The following is a 22,998-nucleotide window of genomic DNA, read 5'->3' as shown; positions in this document are numbered from 1 at the left end:
CATATTTCCTTCAACATTAACATTCACTTTCATGCATCCATGCAAAGGTTTCTGCCACATATGATTAGCCTTCTTCGGATGATCTTCGAGCTCGGCGCCTTAAAGAAGTTCACTACAAGTACCTGGATCGTCACCGTAGTGTGCTCTAGTCCTTGGACAACTTCACTTGTGTGTCTGTCCGTATCACCAGATGTGCCTAGCGACAACCGTGGCGAGCTCCGGGATCAGCACATCTTCCACTGGCAATCGAGCATCTTTTCCTTTACGAACCATCATAGCAGAACCCGACCTATCCAACAGAACTGCTTGAGCAATGACATTCTTCGGTCCCAGTTCATTTCAAACCTTCTTCACACATGGACATGTGAATAAACAGTGATGTATATCTTCCATTCCGATGCCACAAACTGGGCATTGAGGGCATGTAGGTATGTGCCTATTTGCCAACATTGCATAGAAAAGTAGCACACCATGTAAGGATGTCCTCATAAAGCAATGGTGGAACTACAAAAAAATTACTCTCGCAGGCCAAGGCAGACCAAGCTGAAGGAAACACATATATTTTCTCTCCCAAAAGCCCAGTTTTACATATGCTCTTTTAATGTTTGGGCGTGCTTCGCCAGTGCTTATAAGGGTTGGTCGACTTTAATATATGACCATTGGCTTTTTCACAATAAAATGATGGATAGAGTTACTCCCGCCCTTTGTTTTAACTAATTTTGATTCGTGAAGACAAAGTTTTGACCGATTTTGTAGCGCATAAACAATATATTAAGCCTATTTGGAAATGCCCCGCTCACTAAATTTCAGCTTTACTCTCAAAAGCGCGAGCCAAACAAGGTAGTTTTATGATGTCCTGCTCCACATAAACAATAGAATCCGGGGTACAATTCCTTGTTTTTCATGAAGCTCTTGAGTGGTGGTGCTCCAAAAACTCTAGTTCAAAAAGTCTTCATGGAATTAGGGGAAAATTACCCACCACTACCATCGGTAAGAGGATACCATTTCATTTTTTCCCATGTCACGCAGCCCCAATAGACCTTTCACACACAATTTTCTTATTTTTGAAGAAAGAGGTAGCTAGAAGCTAAAGAGTATAAACTACTCTATGATGAAGCTGCAACTCTTACTTGAATCTGCTTTGAAATGAATTTGATGGGGTGAAACTGATTTTGACGGAGTAAAACAATCTGAAACAGACTCAAGTAGAGGTTTTTTTTTTGAACATAAGTAAGTAGAGGTTACGAACTTCGAAAAGTGCCAACGGAGGACTCCAGTTCTTAAGTACCATATTTCCACTGCGCAGAAAAATAGAAATTATACGCACAGAAATACATATATAACATGTTCAAGAAAATTTTCATAACAATATAGCTAATAGCTTCAGACGTGACACACACACGGAAAAGGCATTTCCTAAACGGCGCCCGTTTCTTCCTTTCTTGCAAACGGGCGCATACCCTTTCCTCCACGCTGAGCCAGCCCAGCTTTCCTTTTTTTCTGTTTTTGAACGCAAAAGTGTTGTGCCGACCTCCTGCTGGTGATTACCATGCGCTAACCACGCGAACACCTACTACATATGTGTTCGTTTCCATAGTTCTTCTTCCTATCTTCTCTTTTCTCTTTGAAAAAGTTATTTTCTTGTTCCTTTTTTTATTGGAATAGTTCTGTTCTTTTTTTCCTTTTTCGTTTTTTCTTTTGCTAAATTGAATGAATTTTTTTCAAAATTGAATGAACTTTTTTACAAAATAGATGAACTCTTTCAAAAATTAATGAACTGTTTTTTGAAATTGATGAACTTTTTTTAAATCTATGAACCTTTTTCAATTTTGAACGACCTTTTTTCAAAATCAATGAACTTCTTTTCAAAACCGATGAACTTTTATCGAAATCGATGAATTTTTCCAAAGTCGGTGAACTTTTTTCAGTATTTTGTGAACTCTTTTTGAAAATCGATGAACTTTTTCCAAAGTCGGTGAACTTTTTTCAGTATTTTGTGAACTCTTTTTGGAAATCGATGAACTTTTTCCAAAGTCGGTGAACTTTTTTCAGTATTTTGTGAACTCTTTTTGAAAATCGATGAACTTTTTCCAAAGTCGGTGAACTTTTTCAGTTTTTGTGAACTCTTTCTTAAAATCGATGAACTTTTTTCTTCAGAAATGATGAACCTTTTTCCAAATCGATGAACTTTTTGAAATTCATGCTTTTTTTCTTAAATAATCCCAAAATCTAAGTGATAAGGTATAAATAGTGCGTCCACAGTCGTTCTTATATTTTTGCCGCTGATTTCAGTCAGAGCAATTTAGTGGCTCTGGTGGTTAGCGAAGATTTACGTCAGTCCAACGGCGCGAGATCGAATCTTGAACAAAGCTATACTTTTTGCACTTTTTCCGCTAGGTAAGTTCGCTGCCCTCGCTTCTCGTGGGCCGGCCCAACTGCGTGCTGTAGTGAGCGCCACTTGGTTCCAGGGCGCAAAGGGCGCCCTATAGGAGCTCCCCACGGAAAAGACAAATACGTACGGGAAAATGGGCCAGTTTTTTTGGGTTGGGCCAAGATTTTTTTTGTTGCTTGCAAAACACAACATTTTTGAACGGAAATTTACGGATCTATCATAAGTACGTATAGGTTCTCACATAATTATTTGGGCAGTGATAGGTGCCGGTGCACCGGCCTAATTTTCGGCCGGTCGGCTGCCGAACATACGATACAGACTTTTCAACCGTACGATACAACTTTTCCTTGTCTCCAAAAAGTCAACCACGCTGGAAAAAAGGTAGCGACCTAGTTTAGGCGCGCTCGCCGGCCGCCGCACTTGTCCTCGGCATCTCGTGCTTGCCGGTCACCCGTGCCACCGCATCCACCCATCCATGCTCGCTGGCGTTCGTGCCATTGCGCTCGTCTCAGCTGCCTCCGCTCGACATGGTTGTAGCTTAAACACAGACGGGTTCAAGCATGTGGTCACCATGGTTGCAACATCTCGGCCGTCTCCTTCTTCGGCCGCCGTCATTGACTTGCACCGCCATTGCCATGTCCAGCAAAAACAAATCTAAAAAGCAACAAAAATCTCCAATACACAGTTGAAGCAAAAAGATAAGCTGCTTCCAGCAAAACTTATGCTATTTCCAGCAAATATCGAAAGCAACAAAAACCTCCGGTACTCGGTTGAAGCAAATAGATTTGCCGGTTCCAACAAAACTTAATGATGGTTCCAGCAAAAATCTCAGCAACAAAAACCTATAAGCCAATTGTAGCAAATGAATTAGCCGGTTCCAGCAAAAAATAAATGCTAGTTTCAGCAAAACAATCTCATTGAAAAAAGAGTCCAGTACCCATAGTAGCAAAAAAAAAGACGGTTCCAGCAAAAATAAAGGCTGGTTCCAGCAAAAAAATGTGTTGCCTGCCCAGGGCGCGTCCGGTTCCAGCATCAAGGGACACTGGTTCCAGCATCAACATGTGCCGCTTGCAGCTCCCTGTAGGCCGGTTTCAGCATCGCTGCGTGAGCAGGAACCAGTCGCCGTCGTCGCGCACCATGGTGACGTAGCGGGTGCGCGAACTTGCAGCCCAGTCGTCGGGCCCTTTGCTCGCAGCTCCAAGGAGGGGAGCGTGTGTGTGCAGCATGTGCTTGTGCTCAACCTCGTCGATCCATGGTGTACTGCCTAGGATATGAGAGAGAAAAGCAAAAAATGCAAACAGCTCACCCGCTCTCATGGATATATGGTGGAAAATGTCACGGGGAACAGATAAGGCAACAAAAACGAACTCGATTTCATGAGGATTGGGTGTGGATTGCTGAAGAGAGAGCACAAGAAGGAAGATGAGAGATATTGAGCAAGGGGATTGAAGGAGGAGACGCCTCGTATGGTCTCCAGAATATGCGAGGGGATAAGATGGAAGCGGTGGAGATAAACTTGGCTTTGTGGATGGTGGGCCAGGGCTGTAGCGACGCGAGCGTAGCTTTGTGGGTGGTGGATCAGGACTGTAGCGACGCGAGCGTGGCGACCGGCCGAACACTCGGCCGGCGCACCGTTCCCAAACATTTACCTAATTATTTTGAATTTTTTAAAACTTGGATATATCCTTTTTGAACTTAAAAAAAGGGGATTGCTAAAAAAAAAGGCTCCAATGAGCCTGTCCGCCAAAAGTTCGCTCTCAGGATACGCTTCATTTTGGAGCATCGAATGCGTCTTACGCTCTCCGCAGTAGAAAGCGTATTCCTTCCTGAACAGCAATCTTGTCCCCAACGAAACCTACTTTACGCCTTCGCTGCCAATCTTGGCCCCAACGAAACCTACCAGTAGTACAAAACCCACAAAACCCCAGGAGCCAACTGCAAGAGAGAGGGGGGCAGCAGCAACCGCAGCCGCAGGAACCACCAGCCGACGCCGGCGGCATGGCTCGGAGCGGCAGCAGCAGCGGCGCCAGCCCGTGCGACCTGGACAAGGAGTTCGCCCCCCAGATCGCCCAGCTCCTCGCCGCCCCTTCTCCCCAGTCCGCCCAGGTACTCTCCCCTCCGTTCCCCTCCACCCCTTCTCCCCGTTCTCGGTCTGGTGCGTCTGGCTGCCTGAGGATTTGTTTATTGTGCCTAGTTCTGTTGCGGCGTATGAATCTTCGGTGGAAAAGCTCGGATTGGGCTCTTCCGTGGTGCCAATGTCGGGAATTTCGGTCAGGGGGCGCTGTTTGGGTGGTGATGTTTGCGGTTTCTGGTTTTATCCAGTCCTGCTAACATAGGAGGATCTTACTTTTTCGTAAGAGACATGAGAGCCGAAATGTGTGGGTCTCGATTAGTCTGCAACATTAACCCCCTATATTTTTTTTAAAAAAAATCCACTGGAGTGCGAATTTAAGATCCAAGGTGCCTCCTTTTTAGCATTCCAGTAATTACTGTGCGTAATGAATTCAGTTCATTCTGATGTTAAGATTATGACAGAATGGGACAATCTTAAATTTTGCGATTCGTGGTCTTGTTCAATATTACTAATATAGGAGTAGCTTAATGTTTCAGAGGAACACGAGAGTCCAAATGTGTGGTTCTTGATTAGCTTGCAAGATTAGCCCCTTGATTTAAGTATTTTCTTCGCCGAGGTGCAAATTTAAGATCCAAGGTGCCTGTGTTTTAGCATTCCAGTAGTTGTTAGTGTGTGCAATCAATTCAGTTCAGTATGATGTTAATATTACGGAATCGAAATAATCTTAGGTGCTCCTTGCCGTGTGGCAGTTACAACTTACAAGCTGGTGGGTTAGTCGTTCAGGCCAACAAAGTTGCAGAAGCGAATCCTATGCTATGTTTTTATGGGTGTGGTTTTTATGTTTATTTTTCTGCTCCACCTTGTCATTTAAATGAAGTATTGCTGATGGTTTGTGGCTCACATTCGACAACATAACTATTTTTCATTTTTCAGGAATACTACGAGGACCTCATACAGTCTAAGAAACATGACGGCATAAGAGTCAACTACAAAGGTGATCATGGGAAAGGTACGGCTGCTGAATAAATACTTACCATATGGCCTACGGGCTAGCAATCCTGCAACATGGTGCTTGTATACTGCTATATTAACCGACGGGTTCTTGCAGGTGTTTGTGCAAACAAGGATTTTGCTGAAGGAGACCTTATTCTGAAGGATCAAATATTGGTTGGTGCACAACACAGTCTTAACAAGGTGCACTTGCTATTGAGATTGATCCAGCACTCTTTGTTCATTTTTATGCGAACTGTTCCTCCCTGGAAGTATTTACATCTGTTTTATGTGTTCTGTTGCAGATTGACTGCGTCGTGTGTAGTTACTGCTTCCGCTTCATTGGTTCTGTAGAGTTCCAGATTGGACATCGACTGTATTTTCAAAGCATTGCTTCAAGCATTGGCTGCAGCAGTGAGAGGCACTGTCATGGAAGTGATGTGGGATCAAGCACTTGCTCTTCTGGTGCAACAAAGGAAAAGAGTAGTACTTTGCCAGAAGAGGTCATAGAATCACTTATAACTGGCGATGTGTCACTGCCTTTCTCAGACCACTTCCCTTTACCAGAAATTGTTGCTTGTCAAGGATGCGAGGAAGAACGCTACTGCAGGTTTGAGCTCATGTTGCTGTGAATCTGACCTTTATTTTTTGAGGCATACATCTTTTGACTATTAAGTGTTTGGTATCCAATTTTTCATCATATTTTCTAACTGTCAATCATGTTAAAATTTGAACCTGATTGCATCATGTATAACTTGCATCTATAGGCCATATAACTCTGTTTTCATTGTTCATTGAGTAACTTGTTATTACAAGAAAGCATTTAAATCGTTATTGTTTTTGGATTTTTGAGAAAACGCTAACTTGTTCATTTCTGTGTAGCCAATCATGTGCAGATTCTGACTGGGAATCCTACCACTCTTTGCTCTGTGCTGGCCCCAACACTGAACCACCCCGAAGATCTGCTCTTCACAAATTTGTAGAGCATGCTAATGGTAAGCCTGCAGTGCCCCTTGAACCTGTATCATCATAGTGGTATGTTCATCATTCATTGCATCAATGCTATATCAATTCAGTCATGATCAATGATGGTTGCGATTGAGGTCCTGAAGCTGTTATCTGATAATACCTACTCTTTATTTTCAGAAACCAATGATATTTTCTTGGTTGCTGCCAAGGTATGTGATAGAAAATCTTTAATATGTTATGCATTGGAAGACCAGCATCTATTGCAAAGCTTTTGACGTCAAATTTGAGTTGATATAAATGCCATTAGTGTTTGTCTAAAAGAATATTCAAACTGCAATTTTCTCATATGAACCTTATTGCACAAGACAGTTGACTAGCTACATCAATTGTACCAGATATAGAACAAACAAAAGAATAAATGCACCCCCTTATGTACCAACTGCAACTTATCTAAGGTTTCCTGATTCTCATGCATATGAGTTCATACTTTTTATATGCCAGGCTATCACTTTCACCATGTTGAGGTACAAGAAACTCAAAAGACAGAACGACTTCCAAAACAAATCACCTGAATCAAACTTTTCTTTGCTTATAGAAGCCTGGAAACCACTTTCCATGGGCTTCAAAAAGAGGTAAGGGCATGACTTCAAAGTAATTACTTCTCTTCTGATGACCACTTGTTTTATACGGGATGACCAGTTGTTCTTAGTGGGACTAATTATCAGTTTTGTCTAATTGCGCAACTACTGTTAAGCATGACTTTTGAAGGTTCTTTTCTCACGGTGTTAGCAATAATTTGATGGTAACAGTATTTGTAACAATCAATAAGATAAGAAACCTATGGCCGGATGTGTCATTTTTTTCTCCTTCGTTTTGGGTTACACTGGGATACCTATGGTTAGATGTGTCATTTCTTCTTCCTTGTTTTGGGTACACTGGTATATATGTTTTGAGCTCCATAGAACTACCGAATTAATGCTACTTTATAACCACCCTGATTTGTGCAAAAAATATCTTGTGATTGCAGATGGTGGGATTATGTTGCTTTGCCTGAGGATGTTGATGCTTCCGATGAAGATTCATTTAGGCAGGAAATAAGGGATCTAGCATTTACGGTAACTATGTCGACATATTACTTGAAAAACTATACATTGATGACACACAATAAGTGGACAAATTTATATTGAAAGATTCCATGTTTTACTGTCTAGATCTTATTTCAGCCAGTGGTAGGCTGATAATGGCTTCTGTATTTTGCAGTCACTACAGCTTCTCAAGGATGCGATCTTCGATGCTGAATGTGCACCATGTATCCTTTTTGGCAGTCACAAGACTTGTTTCAAACTTTCATACCATGAGTAGCTATCGTCGTCATTCAAGTTACCTTAACTTGCTCTAGTGTTTTCCCTTGAGGTGTATGGCCATATAATTGGCATGTTTGAGCTGAACAATCTGTAAGTAAATATATTTTCCCTATTTCATCTTGATGAATGTATATACTCTGTCATCGTTTTTCTCCCTGCCTGAAGCAAATGCCGGTGCTGCATTTGACCTAAATAATTGCTCCTCCAGTCATACTTCCACCTTTTTCATTCCAGTGATTTGGTCGTCGCATCGCCTGTTGAAGACTATTTCATACACATTGATGATCTTCCAGATGATAAGAAGGTTTGTTTGATGGTTGCCCTAATTCTTTCATGTAAGATGTTTACTCTTGCTCTTACATGGCTTTCTTAACCTGAAATGCAATGTACCCCAGGAGGAAGCTGAAAAGGCGACAGCGCCATTGCTAGATGCTTTAGATGATGACTATGCACTTCCTTGTGATGGTATATGCAACTTCTTCTTCTGAAGTCTCAAGTTACTCCTTTCAGAGTACTGCTATGTGCCTTTTTCTTCTGTCCAACACTAAGAAAAAGTGGTTTCCTTGCGAATTTTTTGCTGTCAGGGACGGCGTTCTTTCCTCTTCAAAGCTGTATGAACCACTCATGCTGTCCAAATGCTAAAGCATTTAAAAGGGATGAGGTGATGTATATTTTCCCCTTCAGCTGATTCACCCATTTTCCTACAAAGCTGCCAGTCAGCAATGCTGATAAGTAGCTGTTGAACTACCGCCGCAGGATAATGACGGTCACGCCGTGATAATCGCTCTGGGGCCTATCAGCAAGGGCGAAGAGGTAATGTCATTTCTAATCCTGGTGCTAATCATTCAACGAGAGAAAAATCATATCTCTGGCCAAATTGTTGTGCCACCTGCTGACATTCTGTTGTGCCGCTGTAGATCACCATCTCCTACATCGACGAGGATCTTCCGTACGAGGAGCGGCAGGCGGAGCTCGCAGACTACGGGTTCACGTGTACCTGCTCCAAGTGCCAGGAGGAAAAGCCCAACTGAGCAGCAAGGCGGACTGGACTTGCTGCAAATTTTGGTCGTTGTTAGTCGTCGGCGGGCATTGTGCTTGTAGTTTATGCTACTGGGTACTTTTGACAAGTTCAAAATGTAAGGGTAAGATTATGCAGAAAGGATGAGGTTGTGACATTCTGACTTCAGTGGGCGCTGGATTAATTATGCTTTGTCCATGTCTGAAACTTCTACTGAAACTGTCAGAATATCTTACCTGCAGCTCTTGGCACTTGAGATTTTGGTAACAAAGACTCTGAACACTCGCATAATATAGCAGATACGAAACCGAGTTTGTGAATAGTTTAAGTTGTTTCTGTTTTCAAATATGTATTTTGCAGCAACATGACGATAGCCGTCCATGGTTAAAAATGGCATGCCTAGTATGGAGAATATTTGAGATGGAGAATGCTCGAGAGTTTGAGCGAATGCTTGGTTCTTCTTCTGAAATTGCTGTAATCTGCAATCCAGATCTCAGATTCTGGAATTGCTCTAATCTGCACCTACGTTCCTCATCCAACGTCGGGTTTCAGCACCAGCGGTGCTACATTATCATTTTAAGAAGTTAGTTGTCTACATGTTGAATGCCCACTGGAGCAGACACTTGCAGTTTGCAGGCTCCCTGCAATCCTGGTTAACCTCCCGGTGCAGCAGAATCGCGAGCAACCAAACCTGAAACAAAGTCTGGCATGTCAGGTCCAAATAGTGGAGAGCACGGCCGCATGATAGCGAAACTGCGCTATAAAGAGTGCGCGATGGAGTTGCAGAGTTAGGGCCTGCGCCAGGGAGAGGGAGTCGGACTGGAGAACTAACCGCGCCATCAATCGCAGCAAGGCACGCCATGGCCTCCGCTTGCACTGCACGCTTAAGGCCTTGTTTGGTTCAGCTTTCATTGACGAATTCCGCTGCTGCGCAGCAGAATCTGAACCAAAGGGCGAACCCAGCAGAATCCGATTTCAGAAATCCGTTGTCAAAATCTGAATCAAAAGCGGAAGCAGTTCAGGACGTGCTTTCCAAAATCTGAAAAAGCTGTATCAACTGGTTTGCCAAATGACCTACATCTTTTTCACATCACATTTTCCACAGTTATTTTTCCACAACAGATTTTTCACAGCTGCTTTTAAAAATCCACAGCTAAACCAAACAGGGCCTAACACACACTAACCTTCCCCGCTCCAGCTGTAATGAACTCGCTGTATTTGAGCGCATGACATCAATGAGGGAACCGGTTTTTCTAGTTCTTCGTTTTTACCGGTTTTTGTTCAGTTTCGGTTGGTTTTTCTTTTTCCCTTTTATTTATTTTCTTATTTTTTTCCTTTTATATTTGTTATTTTTTCTCTTTTTTATTTTAAAATTTTATGAACTTTTTCCCAATTTCATAAATTTTTATGAAAATCACGAAATAAATCATATTCGTGATTTTTAAAAAATTTGTGAACATTTATTAAATCCTTGAACTTTTTTCAATTCCATGATTTTTTCCCAAATTAGTGAAAAAAAATTCAGATTCATGAACTAATTTTTCTCCGAACTCGTGAACTTTTCCAGAAGCGCGGTCTCTTCTCAAGTTCATGAACTTTTTCTGTAAAAGTCAGCGTTCAGCTACTAGTCAACTTAACCAAGCGAGCGAACGGGACAACTAGCGAGTGACCCAAGTATTCGCGTGTGTTGGACCGGCCCACGCTTATGTTGGGTGATGTGAACACCGGCGGCAAACCGGCGGCAGAAGGCTCTGGAGACTTCTCCCATCTCCCATCTCTTTCAAAATTCAAAATTCGAATAACCACAACGGCACCATGTATATATAAACCCACCCTGTCTATCCCCAATTCTCCATCCACCATCTGATTCTGCCCCCTTTCTTCCTCCCACCGATCCTGAAGAGCTCGCACCGCCGGCGGAGAGAGCCATGAGGAGCGGCGGCGACGTCAAATCCTTCTTCCGGCAGCAGAAGGCCCACTCCGGCGCGGCGGCCGCCACCAAGCCCGCCGGCGGCGTCTCCAAGAAGGCGGCGCACCACCACCAGAAGCAAGCGGCGGCGGCGGCGCATCTCCTCCGCCCGATACGAGGTATGCCGCCGCATGGCCAATCCCACGCAGTCGCCGTCCGATCCCAGCGGATTGACTGATCGATCTATCGATCTGTTTTTTTTTTCTTTAATTCTTTGGCTGCAGCTGCGGCAGATCACCGCGACGGCGCTGACGCGGCGAGGAGGGAGGAGGAGGAGGACGCGGAGAGGACGGCCCGGGAGTTCGACATGGACACGCGCTACGGGCCCTGCCTCGGCCTCACCCGCGCCCAGCGCTGGCAACGCGCCGCCGCGCTCGGCCTCGCCCCGCCGCCGCACGCGCCCTGCTCCGACCACCAGCCGTGCCTCTGGGAAGGCCGCGTCTAGAGCGTCGCATCGCCCTGCGGCCAAAGGCCCATCGAATCGAATCGTCGATCCGCGCCACCTCCTCGTGGTTCTACCAACTGCTTTCTTCGTGTTGTCTTCAGTCTTCCTCTGTACGTCTGTCTGCGTCTGGATCGATGCTGCTGCGTGCGTGTGATGGATGCCTTTTGATCCGGTGTGTTATTTTAAGCTTAATCTTTGCTGCATCCGGTGTGCTGAGCCAATCTACATCCCATTACGATTCCATTTTATACATCGCCTGCACTTCTTGACTTGTGCTCTGTCATTGACTTCATGAGCGGTTCACAAAATTTTCCAATCTCAAATGCAAGCAGAGACGCAACATTTACAACCGTCTGGACTTGATACGGAGAAATTTACAACTGTCTGGACTTGATACTGAGAAAGACTCGACAGGCAACCGACCAATTCATTCTTATTTCACAGCAATAACACAAGTTGATCACAAGTACCACCACATGCTAATAGAAGAAGATGCTCGGAGGCCCAGCCACAGTTACTCCCAAGTACAAGTGCCATTTCAGCATTTCTCACTTGATTTACATTTTTATGATTCAGTACCAATCCAAAAAAAAAAAACATGGACATGGAGTAGGATTTGACAGGAAACCAGCCATCTTTAGTCTAGCAGGCCGCCAGCATATTTAGTCATCTCAAATAACACAATGTTTACACATGTTCTTGTTCAATGGATGATCACAGGACATAAAGGATGCAAATAAACAGGTTCTGGTTCAGAAAGGCAGAAAGCCATAATAAGTTCACATCTGCTACGTATCATCTTGACAGTTAGTTGTCTACATATCTAATGCTCAGTCGAGCAAGCAGAGACGCTTGCAGTCGCAGGCAGGCTCCCCGCAGCAACAGAACATTTGCATGCATAATATTCATATATATAAGTATATGCTCAAAGATTTTCCATTTGGCAGCAATAAACAAGTTCATCATCACAAGTACCGCATGCTAACATTAGGAATCCATCGCAGTTACTTCCAAGTACCAGTGCCATTTTAGGATTCCTGACTTAATTAGCTTTTATAATCAGTAATAAAAAAAAAACAATGGACATGCCTTAAGATTTGACAGGCAACCAGGCTCCTTTTATTTAGCAGGCCACCACAATCAAGCTCACACATGGTCCAACATATATTCATGCTAAATAATAACAAGATATAAGAGATGATGGTCACAAGACATAAAGGATAACACACCAGTACGTACGAGGGTCATTTCACACTGAAAAACACAGACAGATTGCGGTTCATAAAGGGAGAAAGCCAAAACAAAAGTTCACAGCTAGTAATCGCGACAAAACGTATGCACAAGATAATCGAGTAGGCGCATTGCTGGACGCTCCAGATTTAAGCATCAATTAAGCTCCTGCAGGCCTGGCCATCAGCAAGTAACCTGTCAAATGACTAATGCATAAGCTTCCAACACAATTACAGAGGTGATACAACTTCTATAGAAAAACAAACAAGCAATGCACTCAACACTTCACTCCATGTGTCGGCATGCGTAAGAACAACTCCAGAGATCGCTAACGGTTCCTGCTACGACCTGCATGCATACAAGCGTCAAAGAGTTGGAGACAACAGCATAAGGAGGTAAATACTTTCAGACTCATAAGATGAGAAAAATTTTGTTTATCGGTCACATACCTAGCGATGCAGTGTTAAGGAATTCTTCGTCTTCAGGGAACAGCTGCAGATTTTTTGATTTCAGAAGGTACTCGACAGCGGCAGCGTGGAAGTCCATCAAACTGCCGATTTTAATGAGCTCCGCGAGCAAAGGGATCTGATCTGCCTTCTCGAAGAGCAGCCCCTGGGATATCTCATCCGCAAAGTTCGTCGCAAACTCCAACTTCTCCTTGTAGCCTGGTGCACGCTTGCTTTTCTGCATGTAGAGTTTCGAGCTCTCCCTCTCCCACCGGAGCTTCCGTGTGGCCTTCACATCCAAAACGGCCCCAGAGGACAGCTTCACGTTGTATCCCACCGTGATTGGCTCACTGTTCTCTAGCACCGTCACATTGAGCAGGCAGGAAATATCTTGTGCCGCTCTTCAGCAGAAATGTCGAGAGCAGGATCGGCAAGAAAAGCAAGGACCAGTTTTATCATACCAACATTGATGACCTTACCCCGAGCAGCTTTTGTTGGGCTGACATTTTCCGATGCGAGTGAATCATTCTTCCCAACAGCTTTGGATATTGCCTGGACTCCAATGCTATCGTAGATGTTGTTCAGCTTTGCTCGAGACATGGAAGGCAGGCTTGAAGATGGATACCATATGAACAATGACCGGTTAGGCAGCTTGTCGAACAAATCCTTGAGAAGTACTCCCTCCGTTCCAAATTACTCGTTGCAGAAATGGATGTATCTAGAACTAAAATACATCTAAATACATCCATACCTACGACAAGTAATTCGGAACGGAGGGAGTAGATCATCAGGAATAAACACATCCTCTTTCTTCGACAGAAGGATAGTTCCGTCGGTACAAACTGGAACCTTGACACAAGCAGAAAGAAGCTTCTCCGTGTTTTTGCTCCAGTTCTTAGCAATGAACTGCCAGAAAGCAGAGCAGTCAGCTGCAGATAGCGCATCGACAGAGCTCTCCCATGTGCTCCATAGTTTGCAATGATCTTCAGCGCTAGGACCATTCCTCACACCAAAAACATGTGAAAAGAAGTCCAGCAACTTCTTGTCATAATATTTGTCCAAGACATGCAGCTGCAGGCTGAAAAGGTTGTCCTTATCATGAAGAACACAACCCAGAGGGCTCACCCACTCTCCACTTTTCTTTTTATTTGGTATCCAGATCCAATCACTAGTCTTGTTTGCAGGCTCCCAATTGTACTCCTTAAGGTACGTGTAAATACGAGAAATAGTAGCCCTGTTTTTGTGGCCTTTCAGATGTCGAGCAACAAGCTCATGTCCGTGTCTAAAATCCACAGATACTCCGATTGCCGCAAGGGCGTCTCTGAATGAGGCTATCTCCGAGCCATAGAATGCTTCATCAATGAAAGGGCTATCTTCTATGCGAATGGAAGAATTCTTTGGATCAAACAGGATCGACTCATCAGGACATTGGAACCCCACTTTTGTCCTCAACCAACTGCAGCCTTTGATTTTCTCTAGAAAGCCCTTTGGGAAGTTACTTGAAGAAGCCAACCAGCTCCGAATGGACCTGAGCAATGACAAGACAGTAGCTCCAGACAAGTGTAAAGGATCCTTGGGAATGTTGATGCCATTGATGACAAACCTAGCACCAGCTTTCACTTCAGTAGTAACACCTAAATTCTTGAGCTCATCTTTATAACCATGTATTTCTTTGCTTAAACCTTGGTGAGAGTCACCGTCATCTATGAAAGGTAGGTCTGCTACTGATGATAGAGACTGCCATTCTGCATTGAACAAGATTGCATCTTTGGGAGATCTGAAACCAAACGATGTACGCAACCACTTCTCATTCAGCATGCAACTGAAAAGCTCGACAGGGAGCGCGCCCTGTGTTTTCAGCTGCCCATAACATGCTAGCAGGGCTAGGACACTCGCCTTTGGAAGTGATGAGTTCAGAACCATCTGCTTGAACAAGTGAGCTACAGCCTTTGATGCCGCCTCCAATTTTGCTATCAACCCGGTCTTCTCCAACTCTGCTTTGTAGGGACTAATCTTACTCCCATCAAATCTGAAATCAACTACAGGAACCCCATCAAAGACCTTTAGAAGGCACTCCCATCGAGGATCCACAAGAAAAGATTCATTAGGAGCACGGAACCCCACACTGGTCTTCACCCATTTTAAATCTTTGATCTTTCTTATGAAGGCATCGCATGAGTTCACATGCTGGATACATTTGAGGATTAGCACAGTAGCCTCAGGAGTAATAGCAGCCGAACTGAACTTGAAATTATCAATCACAAGTTTGTAGCTGTCTTTAAATTCAACAAGAACACCGAGCAAGTTGAGCTCTGGTTTGTAGGTAAGGATGTCGTCGCCATAGAACTTGACATCAAGGAACGGCTGGCTACTGATACAGGATGCAACTGCCCAGCCTGAATCATAGATGATACAACCAACTGGAGACCTGTAGCTGAGAGTACTCTTCATCCACTGTCCATCTTTGACACTGTTGATGAGTTCGCTTGGAGATAGAACTTTCTCTCGAAGAAACTGAATCAGCCGAAGGAGTGAGTACACATTCTCTCTGATCAGCGTATTGCTTTCAGCCATAGACATGAGGCGGCTGCCGATGTACGCTGATGCCTCCTGAAATTCAAATCTAACTCCGATCGCCTTGAGTTCCTCCCAGTACAAATGCAGCTTGTTTTGATAGAACTTTTGGTCAATCATCGGTATATCAACAAACGAGGAGCCACTTTGCAAAAGAACTCCCCACTCAGAACTGGACAGAAATGATTGATTTGGTGGCTTGTACCCAACTGATGTCCTAAGCCAACCTCCCTGTTTTACACAAGCCAGAAATTTAGCCGGTAATTGTACCTTCTTGACTTGAGACTCTGTATCCATTGCAAAAGCAAGATTGCATTGTCAACGGTTAGAGGCGATGAGACTGTAGGAAAGCTTGCATCTGGAGGGTGTATGAATGGAATGTCTGAAGCCAGCAATTTTGTCTTCAGGAAAACCAAGAGCTAGGTATGCACTTCTTCTCAGATGCAATGCACAATCTGTCACTCAGTTGAGTAGCTTTAGAAATGCTCCAGAAAGAGATAGCATTGTTCCGATCAACATACTTCAGCAGGGGAATAGACATCATTTTTGTACCGGAGAAACAGTTCTGCCAATTGTCGGCGACAAAGGATAAAACCTCGAGATAAATCTGTTCATTTACCTCCTTGACAAGATTAGAGCCCTCGATGCATTTGACGTACCACTCGGTGCTCACACTTTTTAACACCAAGAAATGATAGCACGGTATTATACGTGGACTTGTCAAAATGAGAGCTGAGGATGTAGCTGCCATGAGTTGAGAGATTCTTCAGGTCAACTCCAGATTCCCATGCGGCCATGCCTTGCTGAGAATACTCCAAAAGGCCGGTTTCAGCCGTCCAACCTCACCAGGTTTGCAAAATATTTTCTGTGAACTATGAGACTCACATGGTACTATATCCTCGACAAGAATCTTGTTTTTGATGCCAGTCCTAACTGGCTCAAGTAGTGGGATTAGTGAATGATTGACCAGCAGGAAGTTAAACATAGAAGGCAAAGGACATTGCTGGTGCATCAGCGTAGACTTCACAAGTGCGACAAAAGCTTTCAGGAAAGCACTTTGGATACAGTCCAGAATCCCCTTGTTCCATGGACTGTCAAACAGAATAGCCTCTCTTGAAGATGCAAGGAGGAAGTCGTCCTGGATTATGAAGGGAACTTCGTTACCATCTCAGTGGGAAGGAAAGCATAGACGCCAGGCGATATGCTTCCCACGGGATAGACACTCGCCATGTGGGAAGGTCAGGGTGATGACCCACTCATCAATCTCAGCACGTTTGTCCACTCTATTCTCCGGTTCCAGGAACTACTGCCTCTACATGTAGTAGCCACACTTCTTCTTTCCCGTCCTCTTGGGCTGATAAATGGACCGTGTAAGACTCTGCATGCATGTTGATGTTCTTCCTTGCTTGGTAGTTCTTTTCACTAGAGGAGACCAGGTGGCCTTGCAGGGCCGCCGTACAGAGGTATCAAACCCTCGCCCAGCTCATCCCTTCGCTGCTGGACATGAATTGCCATCAGGTCAGCCTGGTGCAGACGGTTCGCTACAAGAGCATCTGGAGTAAGCTGGTATTGCAGTACCATCATATTAGGGAAAGGGGGGTGAATGCCAGTTACAGCAAAAAGGTTATCTGGCAGGATTGTTCGCCGGCGGCACCTGTATGCACCTTTCACTTCATACTTCTTGCAGATGATTTCTTCATTATCAGAGTCTCTGTGTGCAGCATGATTCTTGCTTATGCCAGCAAAATATTCCCGCTTCATGGGATTATGATGATCAACTGAACCATAGTAAGGCCAGAACTGCTGCTGCTGAGCTCTGGGGCCAGAATGTGCCATCATTCCATTATACTCATCCATATCAACCAGCAGGGAATAACAGTCCACAGTAAATGCCTGATCATCGAGTAACACACCATGTGGGTTTCTGAAGATCTGCGGGTTGAGCATCATAGCACTGGTTTCTTCGTTATTTAACCACCGTCTCTCTTCAAACCCCTGAGTAGCTGAGAGACGCAGGTGCCTCTCTCTGTTGAACCCATGATACAGTGAACCAACTAACAGCAAATCATCGTAGGCAGCTGGATCCATAACTAGAGTTACACATAATGTAAAATAGCATCAGATTGAGAAGTGTGCAAAAATTCATTATCATAATAGCACATGCTCGATTCCGAGGTAAATAATAGTGTGTAACATTAAAATGAGAAAATATTGAGTAACTTGAAGACCAGAATACTCATTCATGATTTGCAACCTAAACAGACCATCATAGATTCAGCCTATAGGATCCAACCAACCATTATTTGAAACGACCAGGGAGTAGTCAGCTACCAAACAGAAGAGTGAATCATGCTAGCAAGTATATTGAACAATGCCCGAGAACTACTATTAGTAGTGGAAATAGAGCAAACAGTCCATGCTAAACAGAAGAACGGTGAATCAATTAGTAATCACAGTATCCAATTAAGCCATGAATTTACAATTGTAAGCAAGCCTTAAGCTAGATAGCATGTGACAGTATCTAGAACAACAGTTAGGAAACTAAGCTACAGTTGAAAATGGGGAGCATCCAGAGACCATATGGAATGGGCCATTTGACCATCTTTAGCATACTGTAATTAATTAGCTGAGCATCTTTAGCATCACAGCAACCTAAAGCCTACCTATGTACCACATTGATAGCCAACACAAGGATATCAGATATAACAACAGTAGATATTTGTAAGCCTTAACAGAATGTTTATAGAGATAATCTAGGACTAAACCATAGCAATTAAGTTACACTGAACTATGCCAACATATCAAAACAAAAATAGAAAATTTTGGCCAGATGACCACAACACAGAGCAACAACACAAAGGCCAGCAACAACCCAAAGTGAGAGAAGTGAGGGGAGGAGAAGATCCTTACTAAACATAAACTATGACTCTTGGATTGCTAAACTTCAGCCCTTCCCTATGACTCTTATTGCATTGCATGTAAAAGGAGAAGAAAAGCAATGGTCGGATACCGTTGAAAACTTAAAACATACTTCACTTGTTAACTTCCTACCATATACATCTTGTAGTATAATATAGCAACTAACTTACAAAATAAACAAGTGTCCCAGCCTACTGTAAATCCTGTCTATACTAATTAAGGAATAACCCAGCATACACCCGACAAAGGGATGAACACATGAGGATGTCAAATAAATAAAGATGAGTAAATAACAAGCAAGAGCAAATAAGGGAGAGTGTTTTCCCTTATGAAGCAAACGGTAACAGCAGCAGTCAATAGCGCACGGAGCAGCAAGGTCATCACCAAACCGGAAGAAACAATCAAACAGAAAGTAAAAAACAGAGAAACGAAGCAAAGTATATATACGAGTAGGTGTATTGTAGGAATAGCCATTAGGTGTATCATTCGTTTCGTTGGTAGCCTCAACAACATACAGAGGCAATCAAGAAAACAAAATGAATCAGCAGGCTGCTAATACAACCATAGACAAAAGGAAGCAACAAATAAAAGGAAAGGAACATAACCAGGACTCCATGCACGAAGGAACAGCAATCCTAGGCCGTACATGGGATTAAGACAAGGGACAAAAAAGCACATAGAAGACTTGAGTTTACAGGTTGGGAAACTACATCAGATGAAATTCTATGGATCTTTGTAAACTACAGTTCACGATAAATATAGAGTGTACCCAACTTAGCAGTTTAGCACAAAACAGAAGAGAACACAGGAAAGAGCCAGAAATTATCATGTGAAGTAATATTCATTCACAAAAATCATATGTATGTCGATTATAAAGCTACTGAACTTTAAACATCTCTATGAATAAACAAAATGCATCGTAATGATCTACTCTTTTCTGCAATTTCTAATAAATATCAAACAGTCCAGAAATGAAGGGACATTGATCTACTCCAGACATACAAACATCCTAATCCAACTAGAACAAATTATACTATCATTAGAAAATCTAGTAGCAAAATCACCACCATTGGGGTACTACTAGAGAACGAGATAATCTCAGCAGAGCTAAATGTCACGACGGCCTCAGATAATCTCTGCGCCGTTACTCTACTACTACTTCCTGAACCATCACCTGCTCCGACATCGCCGCGCTGCCGCAATCCCGTCGGCACATGCCCGCGGGAGGAGAAGGCCACACGCCCAGCCGCCATGACGAGCCCACCACCTCCACCGGCCGATGGCCACGGCAGAGGCGGCCCAAGCCGCCCTCAGCCTGCGCCGCCGGTGAACAGAGGCGGGCCCCGCCACCGCCCAGCCCGTCGCGCCGCCGCGCCATCGGTGCGTCCGCGCACCGCGCCGCGGCGTCCCGGCCCAGAAGCTTCGGCCCGCGCCGAACCCGCCGAGAGGGGAGACGAGGAGGTCCCGCCGGCCGGGCACCCTCTGGCGGCGGCGCACTAGGGTTCCTCCCCGTCGCCACGCGGGAGGAAGGAGGGTTTTTTTTCGGGAATTGGGTATTCCGTTCCGTATTTATGCGCCTCCGGCCAGCTACTATATAATAATATTACTACTGCGTCTCCCTATTCAACGCGGATTTCTCACCCAAAAAAAATAGCTGATGACACGGCAAATCCAGACTTGTGCCAACAAAATTCATGGAAAACGTCGCGGATCCCTGATGTGCGCCTACGACACAACACCATGGAAATAGAGCTCAAGTTGCAAACGCCATGGAAACAGAGATCCAGCTTTAAACGTGGTAGAAACAGAGCAGGGAGGGAAGGGGGCTTGAGATTTCGACATGTCACCTCAAGTGCCAAACGAAGGTGCAATGCGGGCGCGACGGAGCTCTCGCCGGCAGATGAACTGCCCGAGAAGCGGGGGACAGCGCGATCACGCGAGGTGGCGTGGACTCAGCACTCAGCAGGCGCGGGCCGCCGCCGGGAATGACGCTCGGCGTACGCCGAAACGAGGTGGGGGCCGGAGCGGGAAGCAGGAGGCGCTCGCCGCCGCCGAGATGGATCCTCCGCGCACGTGTCGATGGCGTGCCGGGCTCGAGGGCTGGCTCTCTCCTCGCGATCGGTCCACGGCTAGGAGAGGAAGGAAGGATGACGCGGCTGCACATCCCATTTGAAAGCGCATGTATATATAGTGATGACTGGTCCGGGCAGTAAAATTAAACTGGATCGGATTAGCGTGAAACCAACGCGGGCAGAATAATCACTATCTGACGGTCCAGAAAATGGGTAATGGATAGTTAAAGCTACTCGTCCCGCTTAGTTTATACTAGCTTAGTACAGTAATAAGTGCATTAAACGGGAACTGCGTTGGCCATAAATTGATGCCATGCGCCGCCATCATTCCGTGCGTCGGGCTTCTCCTCCCGGTTCCCACGCTCACCTCGTGTGGCGTGTGCCTCCGCAGTGAACGAGCTACCGGTCTAGCACGCTCCGTCATCCTGGACGGTGTACAAGGTCAGGCCGTCTAGGCCATTGCCCCTCACTCATGTACGGACTGCCATTGCAAACTTTTTTGCACATGAATTTTTTTGCTTTGAAAAGGGCAAAAGACTTGCCACATTCATTAATTAAGAGAGTTTAGAACAAGTTTGGCCGCCCGAGGGCGACAATCCGTACAAGGAAAGCCTACTCTCCCGGCATGAGATTATATATAAATGAGTTGCACCCGCCAACCCCCAATTCTTTGCCTCGCACCGGATTTTGGCCATGATCACAATCGACATAGCGAACTTGTTGTTGAAGACATTTGCGTTGCGCTCATTCCACACTCACAAGACACAAGCATTGCAATAGAAGGCATAGCCTTGCGACGGCCAAAGGCAACCATGGCAAACCACCAAGATTTTACGTCGTCAAAAACGTGCCATGCATTCGGGTATAGCCCTTCGAGTTGAAGCCAGTCGCGCACCATGCACCACACCCGAACGGAGAATCTGCATTGGAAGATGATGTCTGGTGCCGATTCCGGAACTTGGTTGCACAACAGACAGTTGCCACAATTTAGCCAACCCGTCGGCCGTCGGAACTCGATTTGGACTTTTGAGTGATCAACCAGGCAAAAAACTTGCATTTTGACGGCGCCCAATTCGTCCAGATCATGCTATTGGAGCTAGCTGCAATGATGCCGCAAAACTGCGCCTTGTATGTCGATGCCGTTGAATATTTGCCTCGAGGTGGCGAGCTTCCAAGTGATGGTGTCATGTTTATCGTCCTGAAGATGCACTTGTGCCACCATAGCCCACGGCTTGATGAATTCCTGTATGTGGGCCACTGTTAGGCCATTTGAGGACCGAATTTGATCCACCCAAGCACCATTCTGGACCACCTTTCTTACACTCCACTTCTTACCTCTGGAAATGTCAAATATTAATGGTGCAATTTGCTTAGGCCTAAGGCCATTTAGCTAGGAGGACGCCCAGAAACTCGCCTTGTTCTCATCTCCTCCCGTGACCTTCGTGAGGGCGCGGAATAGATTCATGTCCTCCTTGTCGCGTGAGTTCCCGGTGCCCACCCAAGGCCGCTCTGGCGCGATCCACTCAAGCCATGGCCATCGAAGGCGGAAGGCACGAGCAAACTTTGCCAGGTGTAGGATACCAAGGCCTCCCGAGGATCATGGGGTGGCAAACGGAAGTCTAGTTAACTTTGCATTTTCCTCGGAGACCTTGTCGGATCTCGCCCAAAGGAAAGCTCTTCGGATCTTGTCAATGTCTTGGAGAACCTCAACTGGAATGACTAGCGTCATGCTATGGTAAATCATGATGGCGATGGGGATTGACTTGACCAATGTGTTCCTACCCGCAGTCGTGTAGTGTTTCCCCTGCCAAGATGGTGTTTTGCCGGCGACTTGGTCCTCGAGGTGTTGGAAGTGGATCCGCTTTAAGCGCCTAACTGATAGGGAAAGCCCTAGGTAGCGCAAGGGAAACGCCCACTGTTGGGGAACGTAGTAATTTCAAAAAAAATCCTACGCACACGCAAGATCATGGTGATGCATAGCAACGAGAGGGGAGAGTGTTGTCTACGTACCCTCGTAGACCGACAACGGAAGCGTTGACACAACGTAGAGGAAGTAGTCGTACGTCTTCCCGATCCGACCGATCCAAGTACCGAACGTACGGCACCTCCGAGTTCTGCACACGTTCAACTCGGTGACGTCCCTCGAGCTCCGATCCAGCAAAGTGTTGAGGGAGAGTTTCGTCAGCACGACGGCGTGATGACGTTGATGATGTTCTACCGACGTAGGGCTTCTCCTAAGCACCGCTACGATATGACCGAGGTGGAATATGGTGGAAGGGGGCACCGCACACGGCTAAGAAACGATCACGAAGATCAACTTGTGTGTCATGGGGTGCCCCCTTGCCCCCGTATATAAAAGAGGGAGAGGGGGAGGTGCGGCCAGCCCAAGGGGTGCGCCTGGAGGAGTCCTACTCCCACCGGGAGTAGGACTCCCCCTCCTGCCTTGTTGGAAAAGGAAGGGGGAAGGGAGAAAGAGGAAAGGCCCCCCCTTCCTTCACTGGTAGAAAAAGGGCCTGTTGTCCCGGTTCGTAAGGGC

The 22,998-nt window shown here is 45.3% G+C and overlaps 2 protein-coding genes and 1 pseudogene across 3 annotated transcripts; 2 read left to right on the top strand and 1 right to left on the bottom strand.

Moving 5' to 3' along the window:
• Positions 1 to 4,273: 4,273 nt before the first annotated feature.
• Positions 4,274 to 9,060, top strand: ATXR2 (histone-lysine N-methyltransferase ATXR2). The gene is made up of 15 exons (XM_048693496.2): positions 4,274 to 4,498; positions 5,400 to 5,475; positions 5,575 to 5,660; positions 5,762 to 6,066; positions 6,339 to 6,451; positions 6,603 to 6,634; positions 6,927 to 7,057; positions 7,453 to 7,540; positions 7,686 to 7,734; positions 7,825 to 7,879; positions 8,024 to 8,093; positions 8,185 to 8,254; positions 8,374 to 8,450; positions 8,546 to 8,602; positions 8,707 to 9,060. Exons 1-15 carry the CDS (start codon positions 4,391 to 4,393, stop codon positions 8,818 to 8,820), a joined length of 1,431 nt encoding a protein of 476 aa, XP_048549453.2. The 5' UTR covers positions 4,274 to 4,390; the 3' UTR covers positions 8,821 to 9,060.
• Positions 9,061 to 10,607: 1,547 nt separating this feature from the next.
• On the top strand, positions 10,608 to 11,482 carry LOC125534172 (uncharacterized). Its single transcript, XM_048697453.2, has 2 exons — positions 10,608 to 10,895; positions 11,001 to 11,482. Exons 1-2 carry the CDS (start codon positions 10,736 to 10,738, stop codon positions 11,219 to 11,221), a joined length of 381 nt encoding a protein of 126 aa, XP_048553410.1. The 5' UTR covers positions 10,608 to 10,735; the 3' UTR covers positions 11,222 to 11,482.
• Positions 11,483 to 12,388: 906 nt separating this feature from the next.
• LOC125539811 (uncharacterized) lies at positions 12,389 to 19,768 on the bottom strand (annotated as a pseudogene). Its single transcript, XR_015615440.1, has 6 exons — positions 19,565 to 19,768; positions 16,984 to 17,364; positions 13,656 to 16,928; positions 12,901 to 13,574; positions 12,734 to 12,799; positions 12,389 to 12,647 (listed from the first exon to the last, which is right to left on the bottom strand). The product of XR_015615440.1 is annotated as an uncharacterized LOC125539811 (transcript).
• Between the last annotated feature and the right edge of the window lie 3,230 nt (positions 19,769 to 22,998).

This window comes from Triticum urartu, chromosome 2A, assembly GCF_056163025.1.
Source record: "Triticum urartu cultivar PI428250 chromosome 2A, HENAU_Tu73, whole genome shotgun sequence".
In the NCBI taxonomy this organism is placed as follows: domain Eukaryota; kingdom Viridiplantae; phylum Streptophyta; class Magnoliopsida; order Poales; family Poaceae; genus Triticum; species Triticum urartu.
This window is presented reverse-complemented; position numbering and strand designations above follow the sequence as displayed.

Coding starts and splice junctions, on each gene's coding strand:
- ATXR2 (XM_048693496.2), top strand. CDS start 4,391: ATGGCTCGGAGCGGCAGCAGCAGCGGCGCCAGCCCGTGCGACCTGGAC. Junction 5,476..5,574: donor CAAAGGTGATCATGGGAAAG/GTACGGCTGCTG, acceptor GGGTTCTTGCAG/GTGTTTGTGCAAACAAGGAT. Junction 7,058..7,452: donor TCCATGGGCTTCAAAAAGAG/GTAAGGGCATGA, acceptor TTGTGATTGCAG/ATGGTGGGATTATGTTGCTT.
- LOC125534172 (XM_048697453.2), top strand. CDS start 10,736: ATGAGGAGCGGCGGCGACGTCAAATCCTTCTTCCGGCAGCAGAAGGCC. Junction 10,896..11,000: donor TCTCCTCCGCCCGATACGAG/GTATGCCGCCGC, acceptor CTTTGGCTGCAG/CTGCGGCAGATCACCGCGAC.